Source organism: Salminus brasiliensis, chromosome 16 (assembly GCF_030463535.1).
Source record: "Salminus brasiliensis chromosome 16, fSalBra1.hap2, whole genome shotgun sequence".
Lineage (NCBI taxonomy): Eukaryota > Metazoa > Chordata > Actinopteri > Characiformes > Bryconidae > Salminus > Salminus brasiliensis.
In genome coordinates this window covers 24,687,786-24,713,830 of record NC_132893.1, presented here as the reverse complement: position 1 = coordinate 24,713,830, position 26,045 = coordinate 24,687,786, and the positions used below count along the sequence as shown (strand labels likewise).

Sequence of the window (26,045 nt, the reverse complement as noted above, 5' to 3'; positions counted from 1 at the left end):
CTGTAAATGGTTTGGACACCCCTACACACATGCACAGTCAGTCAAGCCCAGACGGCTGAGCATCCATGTGCGTCTCTTTTTTTATCATAGAATTTCATCACACAGCTATGACCTGTATATCAGCTATGACCTGTATATTTCTGATATACAGGGTGCCATATTTGGCTGAATTGAGTGCTTGTATAAAGAAAGAACTTTGCCTATGGGTTGTCGGTGCTAGGGGCTCGACAATATGGCGATATTTTAAATTGCACAGTTTAATTGGATGGAGAGAAAACAAAGTAAATAAATATCACGACTTACTATGGGAGAGTATTTGGGCAGTGGCTCAGCGGTTAGAGCACTGGGCTATTCATACACAGACTTGAAAAGCTGTCACTGTTGGGGCCTTGAGCAAGGCCCTTCACCCTCTTTGCTACCTGGGCTGTACACTGCTCTGGGGAGCACATGTGCTCACTGTCACTGTGTCTTGTCTATTTGGAAAGCAGTTTGTTGTTTGTTGTTGCAGCTACTGGTGAATTTTATCTGCATGACAAACGAATGGCTTTAAAAGTCGTGATATAACATTTGTACCCTATCATCCACTTCTACCATGGGCAGTGTGAGTACCTATGTCACATGTCAACAGACTACTTTAATCCAGTGTGAGGATATAAATTGCAGGCTATGTCCATCCATGACGATGGGTTCTAACGTGTAGTGCGAGTTATCACCAAAGGACAAGATGTCCAAAATCGTGCAGCATATGCCTGGTTTAATGTATTACCACAGACTCATCCTTTGCAGAAAACAGACATATGAATGAATAAATTATACAGATTTAGAGCTTCATTTATATTCATTTAACAGATTTTGACTAAAATATCTAAATATGTTTCACATTAATGTGAAACCGAAGGAATACAGTAATTGCTTCCTTTATAAATGTGAGTCAGCAGACTTTCTGCTCTTTTTAAATGTTGAAATTGACATCTGTCTGAATCAGCTGCTCAGTACAGATATGGTGGGAAATCAGACTAGTGGTTATGGTAGCAAAAAAGCATTTTACTAAAAGCCAGACACACAAAACCCACATGTCTAAACACCTGTAAAGAACTGAAGGCCTACAAATATACTGTGCAAATGTAGGAGAAGGTCAAAAGTGTAGTGACTGGTTCCACTCTGTGTTGTTCATCATGTTTAGAAGTGAGGGTGGACGAAGAGAGAGAGAGTGAGAGGCATAGCTTTTCAACTTCCTGACTTCATCAAGGCCTTGCATGCCACTCCACGTTTCCACCCTCTTTGTGTATTCATTCTCACTATAGGATCTACCTTTTTCATGTACTCTCTATTTCTCTCTCTCTCTCTCTCTCTCTCTCTCTCTCCCAGCCTCTCTCCCTCTTGCTTTTTTGCTCCCTATAACATTACAAAGCTCTCTCCCAAAGTGCACGATTCCTCCACACAGGTCAAGATAAATGCAATGTCTGGTTAAAAATAGTTTTGAATCTCATAAGGTATCATTTTGCTTTCCTACAGAGATTCAACTGATCTTTTTCCAGGCAATCAGTGTGTTCTGAAAAGCTAGATCTTGCTCAGTTGGAGATTTTGTTTGAAACAAGATATGGTAGGAAATGGGAAACGAAATCATAATAATGGCTAAAGCTATTGGGACTGCCATTACAGCAGTGGTTTAGTCAAAACTAGACTACATAGTCTACCTCTTACTCCAAGTGTAGTATCAAATAGACTTGCTAATGTGTTTTCTGACACTATGTGACACTGTGGTGTCTAATAGGCCAAAATGCATTATCTAGGGATCATCTTAAAACCTGAATTTTGCCTGTGTCTTTCCACATTTTTATAGATATTCGTTTGCCTTAAAGTGTCAGAAACCACACAAGCAAGTGTATGTGATGTACAGTACAGGTGGTACCATTACTGGGTAGCTGCATTGTCCCTCGTAGCTCCAGCACTAGAGAAATGAATAATAATAAAGGAAACTTCAGGCACCAAACACATCTTGGCCGCTACATTTGTATGAGAGGAATTTGTGTGAATCTGATTTCTCACTGAGCCACCACTAATGCTACTGGATCAACTGTTAAAGCTAGAAAAGAAAGAATGGATAAAATGAGCCACTAACTGTTTTCAAGGGTTTCAAGGTTTTCTTCTCAGTGAAGATGATGTTTTGGTCTTCTACAGATTGGACCAAGCTTGAGATTCATCTTCTCCCTGACCTTCTCACTGATAATGCCCATATGCACAAACACTGGAATGTACAAACGTTTTGACCCTACCATCTGTGTGCCTCCAAGATCAATATTCATTAGACCAGGCTATGCTTTTTTAAGTCAAGTAAAAAAAAAAAGGCTTTTATTGTCATTCCATCTAAAAACACGTACACAGTGGAGCAAAATTACATTCCTCCAGGACCATGGTGCAACAGTATTCAACTGACCAATTTGGTAAGCCTGTGATTATTGCAGCCTCGGCCTTCTGTTCTTGGCTGACAGAAGTGTAGACCATGCTGTTATAGACCATGTGACAGGCTGGAGTAATCAAAAGTGAAAGTAAACAAGATTCAAACTAAGAAAAAACACAAAGAAACACCTTTAATGGCGCATCTCCTTTTGCTGTCCTTGAATACTCTTTTTTTAGAAGTCTTAACTTTCACACCATATTGGTCAAAATGTAGAGAACTGCATATCAAACAGAAAACAGTCAGCAGGCAGGCTCAAATAATGGCTCACAAGAGCCTTACTTTGTATAATCAACAAAAAAAGAGTTCAGCTCAGGAAGAAAAAGCCTAATTACATAATTAATCTTACACGTGGTTCCCAAGGGCAGTCTGACAGAGGCATACTCTGAAGCTTTAGTACTTTATGAAGGCAGAATTCATCCCAACCAGCACCTGATTTCACTAATGACTTTTCTCTTTCGAAAGAGGCCTGGAATTTAATTAGCAGAATCATGCATGGTTGGAAAAAAAGACCTGTGAACACATTCATGGCCTTAAGTAGATTCAGTGGATTACGAATGGTCTGATGAATGACAAGAAGCCTCTAGTTTACAAAAGAATCCACAAAACATGCTTTTATTCAAACGTTTACTGGCTGAAATACATTTTTTAATTTAACACTGACTTTTACTTAATGTCCCAGCCAATCCACAGCAGAGCCACTGCTCTGTAAGACCTAATCAGACCAAGCGGATCTCTGCTAGGGTTTCCAAAAAATTGTGCTCATCACACATCACCCACTCCCATTTCTGACTCCAATACATATTCAGATATTTTGGGCATGAAACAGAAACAAAAAAATGGAAGTTCTTTACAACCCTAATACATCCCTAAAGGCATATTTGAATAATGAGAGTTTGGTATATTAAAGTAAAAGTAAACCTCAAGCAGAGCTATAAAACAGGCCAATTCTAAAATGCCCAAACTGTTACATAACAGTCCTGACTCATTAATATTCATGCCCCCAAATTTACATACACCAAGTTCACTAGTGAAACACATGTCTATATAAATGGCTTTGCACAGTTTGCTCAGTACTATATACTTAAACAGTTTGCTGAGTTTGTTTAGTGATTATGCAGTAAGCTGCTACTCACGCACTGTATGCTGGTCTGATAAAAAGCATGGCTGAGTCTCTACTCCCTATGTAGTACACTAAATCAGTGGTTTCCAATCCTGTTCCTGGAGGACCCCTGCCCTGCACATTTTAGTGATTTCATGATCTTCAACTCAGGAAGGGCTTGTTAATTAGCTGATTAGCTGGATCAGGTGTGAGTGAGGCAGGGCAGACCCTAAGAGCCTGTTTACCATATTTTAGAGTATTTAGATGTAGAAACCATTATTTTATGACTTGGAGGACCTCCTGCCCTGCACATTTTAGAGCCTATTTACACCTGGCGTTCAGATACAAATCACATGTTCATGCCAGATGTAAATAGGCTCTAAAATGTCAAGTCATAAAATAATGATTTCTACCCCCAATCCACAGTTTCATGAGTTATATACAGCAGCTATATATAGGACTATGTAGCAATACAATCACAGTACTCACACAATCCTATTTTTATTAATATTGTGAAAACCTAACATACACTCTTTCACATGCACACAAATACACACAAACACAGACATGCCAAACTTTAACCATTCAATATTATTGCTGTACCAATGCATTTGAAGGTGTCCTAGAATTAAACATTATATTTATCTTGGCATAGTTGAATAATGAGTTTCATGCATGGACGTGACAAACCATGGAGCTCAAACACTGTGGTCTTTCCATTCAAATGGGTGTTAAGAGTCTTGACTCATTAAATAGTCACATTCCCCTAAAATTACATACACCATCTGTGCACTAATCCAAGATGCCGGCATAGCAACACACAGCAGCCACGTCTTAAGAATATGGACAATCCTTCCCAGTACGTGCATCAGTAACACTGATGAGGATGTATATCACCACCAGCAGCAAAAAACATATCAATGCTAGGCTAAAAGCTAAAAACAGCCTACAGCCTTTCAGATCAGGCAATTCAACCATCCACCAGGGTAGCAGCACTATATAGTAAGATGTTGGCAGGTAACATTTTACAATACTGAAAAATACAAATTTTCAGACTATGCTAATGTTGTGGCTGAACATGCCAATTCTGTAAACCAGCCAATCAGAGAAGAGCTTGACAAATTATTTATAAGCAAAAAAAAAAAAAAACAGCCTATGTTATCTGAAGTCAACTGAAGTGATATACACTTCCAAATGTCCAAATAGGGTACAAAAATGTCCAAATATACACTACCAAATTCCCAAATGTTTGTGGACACCCCTTCTAATGAAGGCATTCAGCCTCATTGACACACACATGCAAATGCACACACACAATGCTTGTCTAGTGCCTGTAGAGAACTATTGCCAATAGAATAGGACTCTCTGGAGAAGAGAAACATGAACCTATATTGGCACCATGCCTAGACTAGAGGGGCATTGAGCTGTGCAGCAGTGGAGCTGTGTTCTCTGGAATGATGGTTGGAGCTCCGTCCAATACTACTGTGATAAACCTCACTAACGCTCACATGTTGCTGAATGTAATCAGGTCCTCACAGCAATGCTCCAAAATCTAGTAATACGTCTTTCCTGAACAGTAGAGTCTTTGATTCCTTTACTACATTATAAGCTGTGCTGCACTGCCGATATGCACTGATTTATCACAACGCTAATACTTTTGTCTCAATCGTGTAGTCCTAAGACACTCACACCAACAATCCCCACACACTTAGCCATCACTTATCACCAAGAGAGAGATAGGCAGAGAGTGAGAGAGAGAGAGAGAGAGAGAGAGAGAGAGAGCATCTTCCATGAAAGGAAAGCCTAAGAACAGAATGAAGATAAAAGGAATTCAACTGGCTAATTCAGCTTAGAGACACAAGCTATGTACACACACATACACACATACTTCTGCATGAACTCATTATCAAAGTCTTACAGCAAAGCAGCTCCTACAGAGCGGGCGTGTATGTGTACGCGTGTTACACACTCCGGCTTATATGTATGTGCCTGTATGAGGAAGTGACACAGCAAGGGAGAATTAACCAAAGGAAAAAAGAGAAAAAAGAAAGCAAGCTAGCAAGAACAAAAAGAGCAACGGAGTGAAACCAAGAGATATGGAAAAGAAAAAAGTGAATCCCCTGTTGACCTCTGTGTGTAAATCTCTGGTGGGGAGGTAGTTGGTTGTTCTACACCAAGCCACCCCCCCCCCCCCCCTCCCCTCACAAACCCCCTAACACACGCTTAAAAAGTTCAATTTTCAGCCTGACTGCAAACACAAGCCCCTTCAGACAGGCCAATCTGTTAATCTGTTAAAGTACAAAGCACTTTCCAAAAAGAGCTTTATTTCTTACATCAATAATTGATTAAAGACAATCCTGGCACAGAGACTTGATGGGAGATTAGCGCTTTGTGAGCGCAGGCGCGGAGGGAGAGGAAAAAAGAGTGACAGAGGCAGTGTTCCCCCACTGCGAGCCTCTGTGGCTGGGGAGTGTGTGAGTGAAGGCCCTGGATGTGATGACTGAAGCCCCCTGCAGATCCGAGCACATCAGCACTTTTCCTTATCTCTCAGCTAGTGCTGTTCCACCAGACCCACTGTTAACCGCCAACCGCTAACTGCTCCCACCATCAGTCATACTCGGTAGCTCCAACCACACGCATTTAGTGTTAAATGATATACTATGTGTTCGGTGCTGGGCTGTGTAATTAGTCATCATATTCTGCTTGAATTTGAATTTGGAAATGCACAGATTATGTGGTGACCCAACATAAAGCAGTGGCGGAGACAGAATTTAATTTTAGGGTACCCAGGGTTTAGTATGATGGGTCAGCTTAGAAGCACTATGTTCAGGAGAGTTCACTTTGGTGTGGATGATGACCACTACCTAGCCAACTGGCCTAGCCTCTTTCTGCAGTCCCCCTAGTGGCCATTTCACAAGCTGAATGGAAATGAACAGGTAGAATCTTTTCTCACTGGTTTAAAACTGCTGCCAAAGCACTTATGCCATTAAGCTGGGTTTCCACAGAGACCTGCCTTTTGCAGCATGGGGTGAATAATTTCTGGTATCATTTTTTACTCAATATTTAACTTGGTTATAATTACTGAGATCATGTTTAACATATTTAGTTACATCCACATTGACAATTTTACATCCAAATGTTTGTGGACACCTCTTGTAATAATAGCATGTAATCAAATCCTCACAGCAATGGTCTATCAGAAAAAGAAAAAAAAAAAACAATAAAACAACTACTCCAACAAAAGCAGGATAAACTCTTTATAAATGCCCTTAATTTCAGAAGAAATTGAATGAACGAGCAGGTGTCCCAATACTTTTGGAAATTGATACACTTTCAATATTCTTAAGTGTTCAGTTCCATTCGTCCCAAAGCTTTGGACGTGATAGTAAATGCTTTGTCATTGTGTGCCATGGCATTGTTTGAATATCAAGAATTGTGATGCAGCATTGAATTCTGGGACTGTGACAAACCTAATTGCATTCACACAGGACAACATACACTCTGACCTTGGCGTCGGCACCGAGGCAAAGATTAAAGCAGACTATTAAAAAGCTTTTTCTTTCAAACATAAAGGCACATCCACATTCATATGCATCTAAACATGACTAAATCACTTAGCAGCATTTAAAAAACACTGAACATAAGTGCAGGGCTTTCACCCTGTAATTTGGCTTTCTGGTTAAGGCTAATGCTCTCACAAAAGTTTTTCTCTCTCTCATACTCGCGCTCTTTCTCCCTCTCTCCAAACTACTCATCCATTCCAGCTGAACTCTAACTTATCGAAGCACTGCTTTGATGGCCATTTTGTTAGAAGACAAGGAAGAAAAAGAAGAAAAAGAAAAAAATGCTATCCTTTTGACTGATCTCATGTGCTGGCTGTCTCAACCCCACCCCCCACTCATAGCCCCCTTTAAATTCTCCTCCACTCTGCCATCCAAAGCAACACTTCACAGACAAGAACAGGCCCTTTGGGACTCAATTAAAACCAGTTAAGTGAGTTATTTTGGATGGCAACAGCAAGTCTAGTGGGTTGAGCTCTGCAGATTCTTAATAACCTTGTGTTATATTTCAGAAACAACATGCAGCAGAGTTTGGGTGAGAGTAGTTTTCTGAAAGTTAAATATTACACTTGCAGTCTGCAGGAGTGGTGTAGGTCAGTTGTCTGTTTGCAGGAGCAAGCATTTTATTGGTTGCATTACATTATAATGTAAAAGATTTCCATTGAGTTTGATAAGTCATCATGTCCAGTGAATATAGCTACAGGATTTCAACCATCAACACTGTCATAAATTCCACCCTGACAAGAAAAGCATCTCAAATGTTGCAATATTTCTATAAATATGTAACATTACTAAATATGAGATGCTGTCCCTAGGCATGCACTAGCAATTCTGAATCAATGCCAATAGCTGAAATGTTTTCCAATACCTCATCCGATACATATCTGACTATCCCAATTCAGAAATTGGATTAGCATTGCAACGAAATGTAATATGTATCCATAGATGGTTACAAAGGCAGTGAAATGAATAAAATACAGATATTTTAGGACAGAGATGGAAAGTAACCAGTTAAATCTACTCTGGTTACAGTATTTGTTGAGTAGAATTGAATACTGTTGGATTACTTTTATTAAAAGTACTTTTTCATAAAGCAATTTCACCTGGCTACCTAAATTAATCATCATTTTTAATAATAAAAAGCAGTTCAGACTTGCAAATCAATTAGACATCTGGTTGAAATCTGAAGCCTAATCAAATCAAAGCAAAACACCCAACTTCAAAACAACTACCTTCTGTTCTGGTGGGCACCTGTAACCAGTGGACTGGACCTGGGCAGTGCTTTAGGACCTTTAGTCGGTGTGAAAGGCAAACAGATCGGTACTGTAAATTGATAGTCTTATTTTGATAGTCTAGGCTACTTCTTTTTCTTTTTCACTGTTTAACCATTTCTCTTCTTGTCAATTTTCACTAAGAGCAAGATAGGAAACAGTCTCAAAAGGACTCTAGTTGCAGTCTTGCAAATAGCGACACTGCAAAATCACTTGACTACTGACAAACTGTCTTTAGTTGTGAGAGAGTGTCAGACTTTAGTATATTGTGAAGTGTTTTCAGAGTCCTGTTAAAGTCTTCTAGGGTATGGTTAGCATTAGTCACCTGCAGTTAACAATATTGACTATCTAACACAGGTAGTGACTGATAAACTAATGGGACACAGACACCCATATTCACCATTTGTGTTGGACAGATATGGAATTTGTCCTCCTCCTTTAACTCATCCATGTGGTGAACACACACACATACACACTAGTGAGCAAACAAACACAGTGGCAGCTTGCTAAGCCTGGGTATCGAACTCTGTCATCAGAAGTCTGAAGGAAATATTACTTCTTTGTGTCCCATTAGTTTATCAGTCACTACCTGTGTTAGCTAGTCAATATTGTTAACTGCAGGTGACTTATGCTAACCATACCCTAGAAGAGTGCCCTACCCACTGAGCTATGAATATTCTCACTGCACCAAGTGCTTACAAGCTGAATTCTGGGTGTTTATACATTCATAATTTCACTATCAGGAAGCTAAATTTCATAGAGAGCAATGTCACATAATAGGGTGAAATGCTAACACAGGAGCCTCAGACACAGGAGTTTGATGCCCGTTCTGATCAAACACCTCTGCTGTACCAAGAAGAATGTGTAGAGTACTTAGGTAGCATGAGTAGACCATAAGTCCTTAGAGATCTTAGAGATGTGCTTTATGGTCAAGGCCGATCCACAGAGTAAACACAAGTGCTCCAGTGTTTGTGTTCACCTACTAAACCGTTAATTTCTTGAATCATGACGAATGCTCCATTAAGACTATACAGCAGTGAAAGAGTCGCTCGCGCTGGTTTTACAATACTGCTGTCTCTGTTATTATGAAAATTGATTTGCAAGATATTGACTGCTTACTTCTCATTCCAGCACCAAGAAACTGAAATATAGATGCTTTGCGTGGGTGCCAAAGCTCGGTTCACATTGTGTCAAGCAGCCCTTGACTTGTTGTGGCAGACACAGAGGACAGGATGAGGAACGAAAAGAAAGATGAAGCCCTCATTAGATAATAGCAATTAAAATTCAAGCATCTGCAGCCTGTGGCGTTCTTCTGGAGCCCAATCAGTCTGAAGACAAGCGACAACCTGCAACTGCAGCCATTCATTTAGTTTAACAAACATAATGAGGTCTATTTCTATCAGCGCTCACTGCAGACACGTGCATCGAGACATGAAGAAGCTCTGCAATACACACATTGGGCACACTCGCAAATTATCAATCACGTGCAATTTAACTGTTGTTGGAGACAAGCCGTGTTTTCTTCCATGTTTTATTCAGGAAGCCTTGGCCCTAGGTGTTTTCTTTTGAAGTTTCAAGTTTTGCAGAGAAAGATTTTCTTACAGAATACGGGGGAAAAAAGCCTCTTATCTGGACAAACACTTTGAAAGCTCTGTTACTGAGAGAATGTTGATACTGCGAGACAAATCTTTGTTTTAAATGTGAGCGAGCTGTTCTGTAATTACAACAGCTCCATAGCATCTCCCATACACTCTCTCAGGTTCCCAGAAGCCCAGAGCTTTTGTTTATGAGCTCCTCTGCATGATGTCTCAAGGCTGCTAATGGACTGCATTAGACAGTGAGACACTGATACTATCTTCACAATCCCCACTGAGTGTGTCAGGAGATTAAAGACAAAGAGCATCAAAGATTTAATTACAGCCCAAACAATAATAATTATAGTAGGGTGGCTGACACCAGACAGCTTCTAATGCCCCAAGACTGTGTGTGTGTGTGGGTAATGTGGATAAGGCTTCAGGAGATATGAGACCTGTCTGTGTAGAAGTGTACTATAGTGCCACTTTGAGTCTGTGAACCCTTATTAAAGTTTCAGTATTTCTCCATACATTCAACCTAAAATGTGATGTGGTTAAATGTTTGATCTTTATCACAAGCCCTCAATATAAATAAAATAACCCAATTAAGTTATTGCATTTACTTATTGAGCAAAGCAGACCCACACCATGGTACGTCCACCCCCATGCTTAACAGTTAGATTGAGGTTCTTGTGATGGAAAACTGCATTTAGATTTTTTTTTACCAGACATAGTAGACCATTTAACGTCCCTATCTACTAATTTTTTTATGATTCTTTTCTATCATCTGTAGATTTTGTGATAAATGTACTATGAACTAGCAAAGAGAAAATGTTGGTCTTTTTTAAATAATCTTTCCGTAGTTGTCCTCTGTTGGATTTAAGTTGGGTGGGACTAATTTTGTCCCATCTGACGCCAGAGGCCATCCCTGTCTGCCAGTTCTGTATTTCTGATGCAGTTCTGATGAGAATGTCCTGTAGACCGGGATTTCTGCCACTGCTAGTAGACCTGTATGACCGTATGCTTTGATACATGTCCAAATTCAGCCATTTATTTTACACTATGAACCAAATGAATAATTTCCTTTTGCCAATCATTGAAATCTGCTTTGCAATTCATTTTCCACACATTGAACAAGACATTCACTGCACTGCAGTGATCATCCTTGTGCAAGGAACCTGACGTTACTGCCCCCTTAAACTCATTTTGAATATAACACTGTTAAATACTTATTCTGTGGTATATCTTTTTTATTATTAAAATACATTATTTGAATGTTAGAATCCTTATAATAATAATAATAATAATAATAATAATAATAATAATTATTATTATTATTATTAGTAGTAGTAGTAGTAGTAGTATAAAAGAACAAACCTCTGACAGGCAGCAGCATTCTTTTCGGAGAGTAGTGGCTTTTTTCTTGCTATTCTGCCATGCACACTGTTATTGTTCAGTGTTTCCTGGTGGTGGACATATGATCATCGACAGTGCAGAGATGCCCGTAGGTTATATGTTACCCTGGGGTTCTTTATGACTTATTATTTGCTACTCCCTTGGAGTGATTTTTGCTGGATGACCACTCCTTGGGAGAGTAACAGTGGTATTGAATGTCCTCCATTTGTATGTCATCTACCTCACAGTGGATTGCTGGAGGCCAAGCTCTTTAAGAATGATTTTGTTCTTTTCGGTTCTTTTTTAGCCACAGTTTCAGTCCTCAATAATCTTCTTTGTTTGACACTTGGCACTTTTTTATAAACCTCTGTGGTGAAGACCAGACTTCAATAGCAAAGAGACAATTTTATGTTCTTAAATCATGCTATATACAGTGAGTCCAAGAAGTATTTGATCCCTTGCTGATTTTCTTCGTTGGCCCACTAATAAAGACATGATCATTCTATACTTTTAATGGTAGATGTATTCTTACATGGAGAGACAGAATATTAAAAAGAAAATCCAGAAAATAAATCTAAGGAATATATATTAATTGATTTGTATTTCATGGAGTGAAATAAGTATTTGATCCCTTAGTATTCATTAGCAGTTCTGGCTTTTACAGACCAGTTAGACACTCCCAATCAACTTGTTACCTGACCTGAAGCCACCTGTTCTCACTAATCACTTGTGTGAAAAACACCTGTCCACAGAATCAGACAGATCACACAGATTTCAAGTCTCCAACATGGGTAAAACCAAAGAGCTGTCACAGGACCTCAGAGTCAGAATTGTTGACCTTCACAAAGCTGGAATGGGCTACAAAAAGATTAGTAAGGTGTTGGATGTGAAAGTAACAACTATTGGTGCAATTATCAGAAAGTTTAAAGAGTATAACATGACAATCAACAGACCTCGGCCCGGTGCTCCAAAGAAGATTTCGCCTCGTGGGGTGGCAATGATGCTGAGAACAGTCAGAAATCGTCCTGCAACCACTCGGCAGGAGTTAGCAAATGACCTGAAGGCAGCTGGGACCACAGTTTGCAAGGAAACAATTGGCAACACTTTGCGCAACAATGGATTCACATCCTGCAGTGCCCGAAAGGTACCCCTGCTGAAGAGAGCACATGTGGAGGCGCGCCTCAAGTATGCCAATGATCATTTGAAAGATGAACCAAGTTATTGGGAGAAGGTTTTGTGGTCAGACGAGACCAAAATTGAACTTTTTGGCCTCAACTCCACCCGCCATGTGTGGAGGAAGAAAAATGCTGCCTATGACCCCAAGAACACTGTGCCCACCGTCAAGCATGGAGGTGGAAGCATAATGTTTTGGGGGTGTTTCTCTGCCAAGGGTACAGGGCTACTTCACCGCATCACTGGGAAGATGGATGGAGCCATGTACCGCACAATCCTGAGGGACAACCTCCTCCCCTCTGCCAGGGATCTGAAAATGGGCCGTGGTTGGGTCTTCCAACATGATAACGACCCTAAACATACAGCAAAGGCAACAAAGGATTGGCTCAAGAAAAATCACATTAAGGTCATGGAGTGGCCCAGCCAGTCGCCAGACCTCAATCCGATCGAAAATCTATGGAGGGAGCTGAAGGTCAGAGTTGCCAAGCGACAGCCCACCAACCTTCATGATTTAGAGAGGATCTGCAAAGAAGAGTGGGCCAAAATTCCCCCTGGTGTGTGTGCTAAACTTGTGGTTAACTACAACAAACGTCTCACCGCTGTGCTTGCAAACAAAGGCTTTGCCACTAAGTATTGAGTGTGTTTGGCAAGAGGGATCAAATACTTATTTTCCTCATTGAAATACAAATTAATTAAAATATATTCTTTAAAATTATATTCTGGATTTTTGTCTTGATATTCTGTCTCTCCATGTTAGAATATATCTACCATTAAAAGTGCAGAAGGATAGTGTCTTTATTAGTGGGCAAACAAAGAAAATCAGCAAGGGATCAAATACTTCTTGGACTCACTGTATATATAGCAGTCATTATAGTCACAGCTGTGTTGTGGACTTGAATATAATTTTTTTCTCATTTATAACCCAAATAAGTTAAGATAAGGTGAGATATTATGTGGAAATGTTCACAGTTCTAGTTTAAAACTAGAAAACTACAAACTACAGGAGAAAAAAACATAAACAAAAACAAAACATAATCCTAATACTAACAGAACCCTTTCGACATGTTTTTCGTCATTGCCGATACTGGAACAAGTAGAAAAAACGTAAGAAATGCAGACTATGTAAAATGCAAATCAACTGTAAAAACTAATTAATTGCATAACTCAGTGTTTCTCAACCAGAGTCCTGAAGGCACCCTGCCCTGCACACTCCCTGCTTAACACAACCCCTGCAACTCCGAAGGGGCTTGTTAATAAGCTGATTACTTGAATCAGGTGTGTTGGAAGCAGGGCAAGCACTAAAATGTGCAGGGAAAGGTGCCCCCAGGACCAGGGTTGAGAAACACTGACAAAACACTGACAATGATTACATCTGAATAGTGAATATAGCACATTTATAGTAACATCTATCCCTCCTGATGTAAAGGGTCATGGTCAAAATTTGGAGTGGAGTGATTGAGATTTCAGTAGCAGTACAGCAGTACTGGTGACGCCTGCTGTAAGTGTGAAGCTGTAAAGTGAAATTTTCATAGGTGTTCTGCTGGAAGAAATTGTAGGAACACCTAACATGGTGCCGTTGTCCATGGTAGCAGTCCACATGTTTAAGCAATGAAGCTGGTATAGAAACTATATGAACTACAGCTGTCACTATCAGTTATATTACTGAAGATGCAATCCACCAGTTCTGTTGATTATTAACAGAAATATGAAGAGTTTTATCATAAAACATAAATTAATGAATAAAAGACAATGGCAATTGGGATTTTTCCAAAGATAACATTTTTTGTAGTGAAAAAACATAAATGTGGACAAAGCAAATCAAAAGTAAAATGCTACAAACAAATTATTTTAACATACAGCATGTATTCGTATTTGACACCAAATATGGGCTATGAATCTTGTTATTGCGGTAAAAGCGGGTGTATCATAGATATCGTCAGAGCCTAAAGACCACCAACTGCACATTTCATTGAAGAGAGTATAATTAGTGATAGTGAACTGATAATTAATCAGTTTAATTAGATGGAGTGCAGCAGATTTTGTATATAATAGAAATCACTGTACTTAGGAGGTGGAGAGTATTTGAATAATAGCTGTTAATCCTACTGATGCATTTTTCTACATGTCAAAATATTGTGAAAAATATCATGTATCATGAAATTGTCTTTGAATATTGCAATATTTTTACCCCCAGGCATGACTATAAAGAATAGCCCTGTAGACAGCAAGGTAGGGCAAGAGCAGGGAATCTTAAGTTTACACTCTTGATCATGCAGGACTGTGGCATGACCGGGATTTGAACTTACAACCTCCTGATGGTAGGGCAGTTAGACATTTGAGCCACTGTAAAAACTGCAAACTTTGTTCTTTTCTCTCTCTTTCTTTTTAGGTTCAGAGTTGCACAACTATCTAGCTGCCTGATCATCCAGAGACAGGAGATCATTAGTTTAAATCCCAGAAATACCTTACCCCCTCTATAGAGTCAGAGATGCACAAAGATTGAAGTTCTTCACAGGACTGTCCTCATGAAAGCCACTGGGTTTTTGCAGATGCGTTATGTAAGGCTGAGCTTCACTTTGCAGCACGTCAAAGCCATTATCTAGAGCCAACAACAGCGAGGCAAGTCTGGGACAGCTAAATTTGACTGGGGATGAGAGTGAGGTCAGCCGGCGAGTTCTGATGTGCTGGACCCGATCCGTAAAGATGGTTAAGGCGGATGAAGAGAGCCTTACAGCTATTGCTTACACGTCCCTCCATAAAAGGGTCCACATTGAATATAAAAGCCTCAGCTTGACAAGCTTCAATTGTAATTCTAGGGCTGTTAAATGAGAGTGAGTTGGACAGAAAGTCAGAGAGAGAAAGAATGAGAGAAAGAGAGAGAGAGAGTGTGTGACAGTAAAGGTAGGCAAAGCCGCAAATGAGGCCCACTCATTTGCAACATACAGATGCCAACAAGCAACAGGCCACAGATGAAAGACTTAAAAGAAGAATCGATACATTACTGCCACTCTGCCAGTCCAACAACCTAACCCACCCCAGCCCACCCCACCCCCATGAGTATCAGAAATAATTGCTGTGGACAAACATGCTGAGAAAAACAACCAGAACAAAGCCTTCAAAACTGAAATACCAAAACACAGATTAACAAATGCTGCCGGAAGAATTAATTAATGAATCATTATAGAACGCTTTGAAAGAGTATGGCCTATTGTCCTTTCAGTTTTTAACAACCAAGAATCCTCATTTAGCTGATCCTCATTTCCTACCTAATTTAACCATTCACACACTCGCACTGTGTCAGTGCCTGATTGAGGTGGCCATTGTTGTGGCAAGCTTTCATGGTCACACAGCAGGAATTCCAAGTAGGAAGTGCGGAAATAGGACAATTTTAAAGCTGCTTTTCAGAACCTTGTTGTCGAAACAAGCAAGTTTTGGCATTTAAAGGGCCCGGATCTCTATTCCATTTGATTTTTTTCTCTCAACTACTACTTCAGACATTTTACGTGGGTTTACATACCCAAAAGAGTAATCATTCATTATTAATGCAATCATTTTCCAACCTCTTTTGCCCTGTAATAGAAAAAGACATATGCAAATGACCTCTGTTCTGGAGGGGCTGCTGCTGTAAACTGCTGGAGGCCGAATGAGTGCACATAATCTCCAGACTCTGCTAGTTATCAGAATACGGGTTGCTAGTGAACCCAGCCTTGTAACTTTCATGTGCCAGTGCCCGCAGAAGCAAACGATCATGTGAAGCCCAGAAAAGCTAGCAGATATCAATGCTAGGCTAATAGTGAGCAGCTTTTAAAACCACCTCTCTCCGTCATCCACTCCCTTATAAAAAAAGAACTAGACTAACTCAGCTGACTAGCAAACTGGTGCTAACCAAACACCTCCAACGCTAAAGTTCTGACTTTTTTTTTTTTTCAGGTGAAACCCGAGCAGGTAAGAAGTGAGTAGACGCTAGGCTAAAAGCTAACCCAGCTGTAATCTTTTCAGCTAGCTAACCACACACTTCCAAGAGGAGGCAATAAGAGGCCACAGAGATGACAGCACTCAGGAATAATTGCAAAAAAATAAGTGAATGTTTTTGTTACAGTGTTAAAACTATGCAATGCTATCTATAAGCTTCTGTAAGCTATCGCAGCTATTGCTGTATACTCGCTGCTGAAACCAGCCAATAAAGGCAGAACTCATCTAGTATTTTGTCCCACTGTCCCACCATAAGAGGAAAATCAGCATGTTTCATTCTGAGGCAAAATAAAAGGGTAAACAGATTTGTAAAACTGCATCTGAGCATTTGTCATATCTTTTATATTGATATATCTAATTTATTCATATATTATAACTCATTATAAACTAATTTACTTATTACAAAGTTTTTCCAGCATGCCCTGTAAAAAAGGGGAAGTGGTCACTCAGTTGGGATTGTAAACATGTGGGCACTCTGGATTGGCTGTTTACACCAGTGCTTGTTTAAAAGAGAACAATCAAGTGAAAATAAAAGGTCAGTATGTCTGAGTAAGAATCCCAGGGAGGAGGCCATACAAGACTCTTGGGAGCACCCAGGTGCTCTCCCCTGCCCTCAGACGCTTCTTCTATCTTCTTTAACTGTACTTCTTTTATCCTGTACAGGCAGGGTTATTCATAGGTGTTATTTGCATATGGTATTTGCCTCTTTTATTTGCGTTAAAGCCACATTACTTTGCTCATTTTCCAACTGTATCATGTGACTCTGGTTATTGGGTACCATTATTATATCCATCTGTGTGACGTTAAACCAAACCAAACCATTCTAAACTGCAATAAAGAGGCGTAATGCTGTGCCAACTCTTTGGGTATTATTATTTGAAGTTATTCAAACATTAATCCCATACTTTGATCTTTATGGAATATGGATGAAATCAATATTTATTCTCACATATTAACCTAGTCTGCTACCAATAACTGTCTTTGAGGCTGGGCCTCTGGAGTAGGGATATACAGGATCAAGAATCCTGCATCATCAAAGAATAACACATAACACTCAATAAATGCATTCTACGGCTCCTTGACTTCCCTTCCAGTTGGAAAACTCAATATTATGTGGAGTAATAATGCAATACTAATTTATGCAGATTAAATCATGCACATTTATAACATCCTCACCTTCAGCAGGCAACATTCCATGTCACACACCTAATGCATATGAAATGAAATGATGGAAATAATACAATGAAACTATGTGACATCAATCACAGTGTGGTATAATGAGCAACGATGAGATTTACTTCCTTCACAAAACCGAAGCAAAGCAGTTCACTCGGCCCTTATGTAAAACACTTGCTTGGGACAACGCTAATGCGGTAGCGCTAACAGGAAGAGTGTGAAGCACACTCATAACTGACAGCTTGTGTTAGGCCTGAACGATGACGGCCGTTTTTTTTAATGCTCTCGCTCTCAAGCAGTTCGTAATTTCATGACACTGAATTATCAGGCCAGACGAGCCATGGTAAAGGCAGGAAGATAAATAGGAAAGGGCGAGCGGAGGAAAGGTATACGGTTCAAATCAATAACAAAGATATGGCTAAAATCAATGTTCATTCACAGTGGTAACTGCTAGACAGCACTATCATTTCAGTGGCTGAAGCATGACCCTCCAGATCCAAACATCAACATTGTGAAATCCCATTAGCGGGCAAGGCAGCAGGGGGCGGCGGTGTGATGGCAGATGGAGTTGCGCTGTTATGGGTTGTGAAGTGAGCCTGTCTGCAGATGTGTGCGGAGTCAATGGAGGGGATTTTTTTTCTCTTCCCAGTGCTCGCTCGAAGGATAGGCACTGTTATAGGTCACAGGCACTGTAAGAGCTAGATTAGTTTTACCAGGGCCACTCCTTTTATGTCCATTTGTAAGATTTTCTACTGGCCAATTTCTACTGGATTTATACTGCTTCTGTGTAATTTCTCCAAATGATCACAGACACGATTGCACAACGAGGACTTTATTAGGGCCGAACCAGTACTAATCTGCACAGCCGGCAGGGGTCAAGGCACAGACAGACAGGTACAGCACAGGCAAATCCATGATCACAAATCAATGAGCAAAGCATGGGTCAGAACACAGGACTTTGTAAGCAGGCTTTGAGAGTAAGGTGTACCTCCTGATCTAGATCAGGTGAGGAACGAAGCTTGGGAGGAACTTAACTCACAAACAGAGCATAAGCACTAGGCAGTTAGTGTAGTGTAGTAGGTAGCAGCTGGGACTTCTCTACGGCAGGCCTTACACCAGGGGTGGGCAATTCCGGTCCTGCACTTCTGCACAGTTCTTTGATATTTCTGCTCAAGCACACCTAATTCAGTTGCAAAGTTTAGTAGGTCTGTTAGAGCAGAGAAACTCTGGCCCCAACTGCTCACCCCTGCTCTAACACCAATAAGAGTCTCCTTACACTTCTAACACTACATTTGCCTACCAAATGTTGTCTAGGCCAGGGGTGGGCAACAGGGCGCCAGAGTCCAGCACAGTTTGCTGATTTCCCTGCACTAATAGATGTCCCCCAGCAATGATTCCCATCCCAGCAGTGTCATGTGAGCCAGGCATACCAGACCATGTTTATCTCTAGCCAACCTGGAGCTTTAGTTCTAGGACTACATACAAGGAAACTTCTATTTCTTGTGTCTGACCTAAATCAGCATCTTAACATTAGAACCATATGAACCTTCACCAGCTCCTCCTGTGAGAAGAGAGTCCTAAATCAGCTTTGATCAGTCATATTTCAACTCTGTCTGACTGAGGCTTTGAGAGAGAAGGAAAACCTGACAGAACACAAGGTCGAACGGCGCACTCCCCAGGCATACTAACGCATAGCGCATTACAAGAAATATAAAGTGTGCGAGTTTTCCAGGTAACAGTTCACATATAAGCAATCATCTCTATTTCATAAGGCTCGGCCCTGAACAGCAGAAGCACCTGCATTCAACTAGCACCAGTCTTTCACATGACACAAATCTGTGCAGGCTTGAGTTTCCCTAATTCAGCTCTGTGCGGTCTCTCACCTGCTGTAGTTGAAGAGGCGGCTGCCCCAGTGCGAGTGTTCTCCCCTAGGGCCTGCATGAAAGAAGCAGGAGTCCGTCCCGTCAAAATAGTTCAGGCCGTCCTCCGTGTTGCTGGAGGCATGGCTGTGCACCATGTCCAGCAGCACAGTGATACCCAGAGAGTGTGCCTTGTCCACCAGAGCTTTCAAATCATCTGGGGTACCGAAACGACTGCAGGAGACATGAGGCATAAAAGGTTACGGACAAAAGTATTGGGACACCTGCTCATTCATTGTTTCTTCTGAACTCAACGGTATTAAAAAGTGTTGATCCTACTTTTGTTGGAGTCACTGTCTCTGCTGTCCAGGAATGGCGTTTTTTACTAGATTTTGGGGCAATGCTGTGAGGATTTGATTGCACTTAGTGACAAGAGCGTTACGGAGGTCAGGATGTTAGATGATGACTACTCCACCTCATTTCCAACTCCTCAGCTCATCCCGAAAGTATTGGATGGAGCATCATCATTCTACTGCTCCACAGCTTGATGCAAAGGGGCTTTAGTCCCTTCTAGCCCACGCCTGGCGTTAGGCATGGAGTCAATGGGTTCATGTTGTAATGTGCTTTAGTGAGTCCTATTATATTGGCAACATTTCTCTACCGGGACTAGACAAGCAGTGTGCGTGCATTTGGACTTCTGTGTCAGCTGTGGATGCAACTTTAAGTAGCTAATTGCATTTGTTAGAAGGGGTGTCCGCAAACATTAGGACATATAGTATATATAAGAATTTAATGGTCTTTATTAGCAGTAGTAGGCTTAGCCACTTCAGCTCAAATGGCCTGCATGTGGGTCAATAAGTTTCTCATTTTAAAAAACAAAGGTGTAATTAATTAATAATGAATAACTAATTAAGTTGTGCTATAATGAAAATGTATAATGTGTTTTTTTGTAGAGTTTTGATTTAATAGAGAAGGTTTCTTATTGGTTTTGCTGGTTTCTATTAATTAGCTCTTCTTTTGGATGGATGTGCTGAGTTTATGAATTCTTTTAAGTTATGACAGAACAGCCGAATGATCTCTTATTATCTTATTATCTGGCAGAGCCTTGCCTGAAGCCATGCAGTAGTATGTGAAATCCTTCTTGGGGAAAATGAAGTTTCATTTAGTAATCTAAATCCAAACAGTTTAAAATGCCCTTTTAAATAGAACAGTTAATCAGCACAGTGTGTGTATGTGCATCAAGAGCTTCTGAGTTAGCCTGGCACAAATGAATAAATAAAATGTTAATTCTCACATCTCAAAATTAAATTTAATAGCATCCTTCCAACAACCCCAACCAAAGAGTATCTACACAACTAGATTACATATTAGCCTTACAGTGGTTGCAGAGGAATTCACTGCAGTTACTGACTAACACAGCAAAATATAAGATCTAGCATTTCAGAGGTAGACTAACTAAAGAGAGGCTGACACCCTAAAAACTGCATAACTCCACCCCCGAGGTCACTGCTTCTAAGTGATGAACATCAAATCACAGTATGTGTGTGTGTGTGTGTGTATATATATATATATATATATATATATATATATATATATATATATATATATATATATATATATAATAGGCATTGATGCCTTCAACCCCCTCCCACCCCCAGAAAGTTACAGTGGCACAGAGGAAACGTCTTTGTCAGCAGAATGTAATGGAGAAGCGCTCACAGGGGACAGTGTAGGTGAGGCTAAATGAAACTCTGCTGTAGAAGGAATGAAAACTGCTCCACTGAGGAGCTCTGAGCGGCGCAGTGAGAGATGAGAGAGAAACACTGCCGTATCAGCATGATCAATCCTCACTGGGATCAACACCGGCCCAATCTCGCCCCATTCACTCCCTATGCATTCCTTGTACACTTCCTACACACTCGCCATACACTTCCCATGCACTTTTCAAATACACACCCCATAGATCTTATTCACAACCTATACACTACGTACATACACATCACCATCATTTTCCTATACACACCACATGAACGCCCTATACACTTCTTATACACATATCCCCATATACGTCACACGTCCTTATACACCTCCTGTATATACAACCCAAACGCTTTCTGTATCTAAACCCTGTACACTTCCTATACATATCACCATACACTTCCTATACACATTACCATACACTTCCTATACATATCACCATACACTTCCTATACACATTACCATACACTTCCTATACACATCACCATACACTTCCTATACACATTACCATACACTTCCTATACACATCACCATACACTTCCTATACACACTCCCCATACACTTCCTATACACACTCCCCATACACTTCTTATACACACTCCCCATACACTTCCTATACACACTCCCCATACACTTCCTATACACACTCCCCATACACTTCCTATGCACACTCCCCATACACTTCTTATACACACTCCCCATACACTTCCTATGCACACTCCCCATACACTTCTTATACACACTCCCCATACACTTCCTATACACATTCCCCATACACTTCCTATACACACTCCCCATACACTTCCAATACAGATCACCATACACTTCCTATACACACTCCCCATACACTTTCTATACACATCACCATACACTTCCTATACACACTCCCCATACACTTCCTATACACACTCTCTTATACACTTCCTATACACATCCCCATACACTTCCTATACACACTCCCCATACACTTCTTATACACATTCCCCATACACTTCCTTTACACACTCCCCATACACTTCCTATACAGATCACCATACACTTCCTATACACACTCCCCATACACTTCTTATACACACTCCCATACACTTCCTATACACACTCCCCATACACTTCCTATACACACTCCCCATACAATTCCTATACACATTCCCCATACACTTCCTATACACACTCCCCATACACTTCCTATACACACTCCCCATACACTTCCTATACACACTCCCCATACACTTTCTATACACATCACCATACACTTCCTATACACACTCCCCATACACTTCTTATACACACTCCCCATACACTTCCTATACACACTCCCCATACACTTCTTATACACACTCCCCATACACTTCCTATACACACTCCCCATACACTTCCTATACACACTCCCCATACACTTTCTATACACACTCCCCATACACTTTCTATACACACTCCCCATACACTTCCTATACACATCACCATACACTTCCTATACACACTCCCCATGCACTTCCTATACACACTCCCCATACACTTCCTATACACATTACCATACACTTCATATACACACTCCCCATCACTTCCTATACACACTCCCCATAATCTTCCTGTATATTCACATCCCCATACACTTCCTATACACACTCCCCATACACTTCCTATACACTTCATATACACACTCCCCATACATATCCTCACACATCTTGTGCACACCCCCATTTACTCGCCATACACTCCCCAAGCACGTCTTGTGCACCCCCTCATTTACTCACTGTACATTTGATATGCACACCTTTACACACATCCCCATACACTTCCTGTACACACCTCCATTCTCTCCCCATACAGTCTCTCTCTCTCTCACTTCTCTCACTTTTATTACTTACCTCATTTATTTCCTTTTCTTTCTTTGTTCTCCATTATTCATCTTTCTTTTGTCTGCTGCTTTTTCTTTCTTTCTTTCTTTTCCCTGTTCATTCTTTCGCTCAGTTCTCTTGCTTTCTCTCTCTTGCTCATTCTCTCTTTCAGTCCATCTCTCTTTTTTCATTCACTATCTGTCTCTTATCTATCTCAAACTCTCTTTCTTTTCTTTTCTTTATTTTTACTTTTTTTCTGTCTCACTTTCTTGACTATTCATTCTCTCTTTGCCTATTCTCTCTTTTTCTCTCTCTCTCTCTCCCTCACTCTCTCTCTCTCTCTCCCTCACTCCTGTTTTAAATGTGTACGAGTGATCAATCAAGAGTGAAATGACTCCGTATACATTACACTCTATCTAGCCCTGGCTGGGGTGTCTCTAGCAGCCTCACACACAGAAGAAGAAATAAAAATTCCCAATGAGTCTGTCATATTTTATTAGGCTGAGAAGGCCACTCACTCCCCTCATCCAAATGCGCCATTTTCTTTCATGAGGGTTTATTTATTTTGGAGGCCCGAATCTATTTTTTTCCTCACTATTGTTATTTATCTGGGCTCTCTTCTATTTGTGGATTAACTGAAAATGTGTTTACTGTAAGATTACTGCCCTTGTCAGACTGGCTCATCCTGATTCAGTGGCTGGCGCTGAGCTTCGTGCTCCGGCGCTGTGGCCGAGGAACACTCCAGCACAGACCCGAGTTCAAACGCAAAATGAAAAGCATTTAGTTATTGTCACACACTCGCACTACCAGGCCCTTTAGAAATAACAGCAATAAATAAAATGTCAGCAGGCCGCGGCATGGGGGACTAATGTGTTTTGGTGGGGAGACAGAGACGCATGCAGATGGAATCAGTGTAGCTCTGGGGCCCTGAGGTGAGAATAATTACCTTTAAAGCTACAATCAGTGGGGTTTTTAGAGCCAAGTCAAGGTTACCCTGCTTCATTTACATATAGCAATATATCTGGCTTTATAGATTTGTCCAGCATTAGCCATTTTAAACCGATAAATTACCCTTTTGCTGTCCTAACCCTGGCTTGTGCACTCCCAAGTGGTTAAAAATGCAGTTCTGCTGTGTCAGTAACTCCGCCTCTATTGATGATGAAATTGATGATGAGGATTTTCCCTTTATAACGCAGTGGTGGCTGGCGACATTCCAAATGTTGATGCTTCATCACTGGTCGCTGTGGCAACATACAAGAAAAGCCTCCAATTGGTTGCGTCTCACTAAGCCCTGCCTCTGCACACTACTAATTCACCCCGTAAGGTGCCCTTTTTGAAATGTTTTAAGAGACCCGCTGATATTGAGGGTGGACCTATTTTGTTTTTAATTATTTATTATTTTTAAATGTACCAATCGTACCAATGTACCTCGGAAATACTTAACCCGTTCATGCCCAGCAATTAAAAAGTAGTAAAAATTTGTATGAAGTGAAAAATAACTTCTGATTCTGATATGATTGGTCTAAATGTACACATTTCAAAACATTTATTAGATTTGTATTCTTAAGCAAATATGAATTTGTTACAAATCAATAAGGCAATATGCTGAACAGTCTGAGCTTGATATGATAAATAGGTGAAAAAATGCACTGTTTAGCTATAGAGTTTGGTAGTTTGGTGGGGAGCAAGGTGGAGAGGGTTCATGGGCCTATAACATACTGGGCATTAATGGTGTCAAAAGCCGAAGGGTGCTAAAGTTGGCAGCAGAGGTAGCAAAGGTACCAAAGACAGGGATAAAAAGGTAAAAAAGAGGTAGCAGAAATTGCTTCAAATTAACCGAGAGAGGAGAGCCGTGGGTTAGGTAGCACTACCTGGGCAACTTCAGTTGGGTCGCCTGGGTGAGGGTGTGCGATTGTTCAAAGACCCGAAAACACCTAATGACCCCATGAAACATCACAGATGATGTGTCCAGGTGCATCAAATGATGTATAATGAAGGTTAATTTAAAAATTCCAAAAGATCTATTCACTGTTGTGCATATTCAACACTAATTATTATTGTTTCAGAGAAAAGAGGCACTGTCAGAATAATGTGGACAAGTTTAAAACACTAATCCTGAATATTAGAGTTTTAGTGCCTTTGCCATCTCCATATTAACACAGCATGCACATCCACTCCTTTGCAACAAAATGTACCCATGCAACTTTAACAAGCGCTGTATAAATAATGAAAAAAGGTATCACTTTACCTGGAGGCTGCAAAGAAGTTTGTGACTTGGTATCCAAAGCTTGCATAGTAAGCATGCTCCATTACTGCCATAAGCTGAATACAGTTGTATCCTGAGAATGAAGGAAAAGCAAATATTGGATATATTTGAATCTTTACATCTTACATCAAATGTCTCTTCTTTGTAAAGTTAAACCAACATAAGTAAATCAGAGCTGTGAAATTGGCCAATTCCAAACCCCCAAAATTCAGTTGTATCCATATTAACTCGACTTCAAGCAGCACTATGCAAGAATTAGTATTTCTTGCTCATGGGCTCCCCCTATGGTGAGCCACCCCTAAAGGACACGCTTCACAGATGCATTTCTGGGTGCGCTGAGAGATACAGAACCGTCACTGAAAGTAACATTTTACACAATAATGACTCAGGTTACACAGTGTTACACAGTTCTTGCGAGCGTTGTCCTTCCTACTTCACCAAAGTAACACAGTGCAGTTTTTAGAGTGCCAAGATTACCATAGTGATGGTATTCTCCCGATTACAGATCAGTGGATAATTTTGAAGCTGTTATATTGAGGTACAAATGCTACATAATGTTGCTTTAACAAAACAAAATGTCTAAGCGAAGTGGCTCAATGGCTTGCCAGTGCTCTGGTTGGACACACCTCAGTCGAATTACGGT

General features: G+C 40.5%; 1 protein-coding gene across 1 annotated transcript in view; it reads right to left on the bottom strand.

Moving 5' to 3' along the window:
* gbe1a (glucan (1,4-alpha-), branching enzyme 1a) overlaps positions 1-26,045 on the bottom strand; it is a 186,065-nt gene that overhangs the window by 88,942 nt on the left and 71,078 nt on the right. Inside the window, exons 6-7 of the mRNA XM_072658195.1 lie at positions 25,385-25,475; positions 19,565-19,774 (exon numbers count right to left, since the gene is read on the bottom strand). Of these exons, the coding sequence (XP_072514296.1) occupies positions 19,565-19,774; positions 25,385-25,475 (301 nt within the window). The remainder of the gene's footprint in view (positions 1-19,564; positions 19,775-25,384; positions 25,476-26,045) is intronic.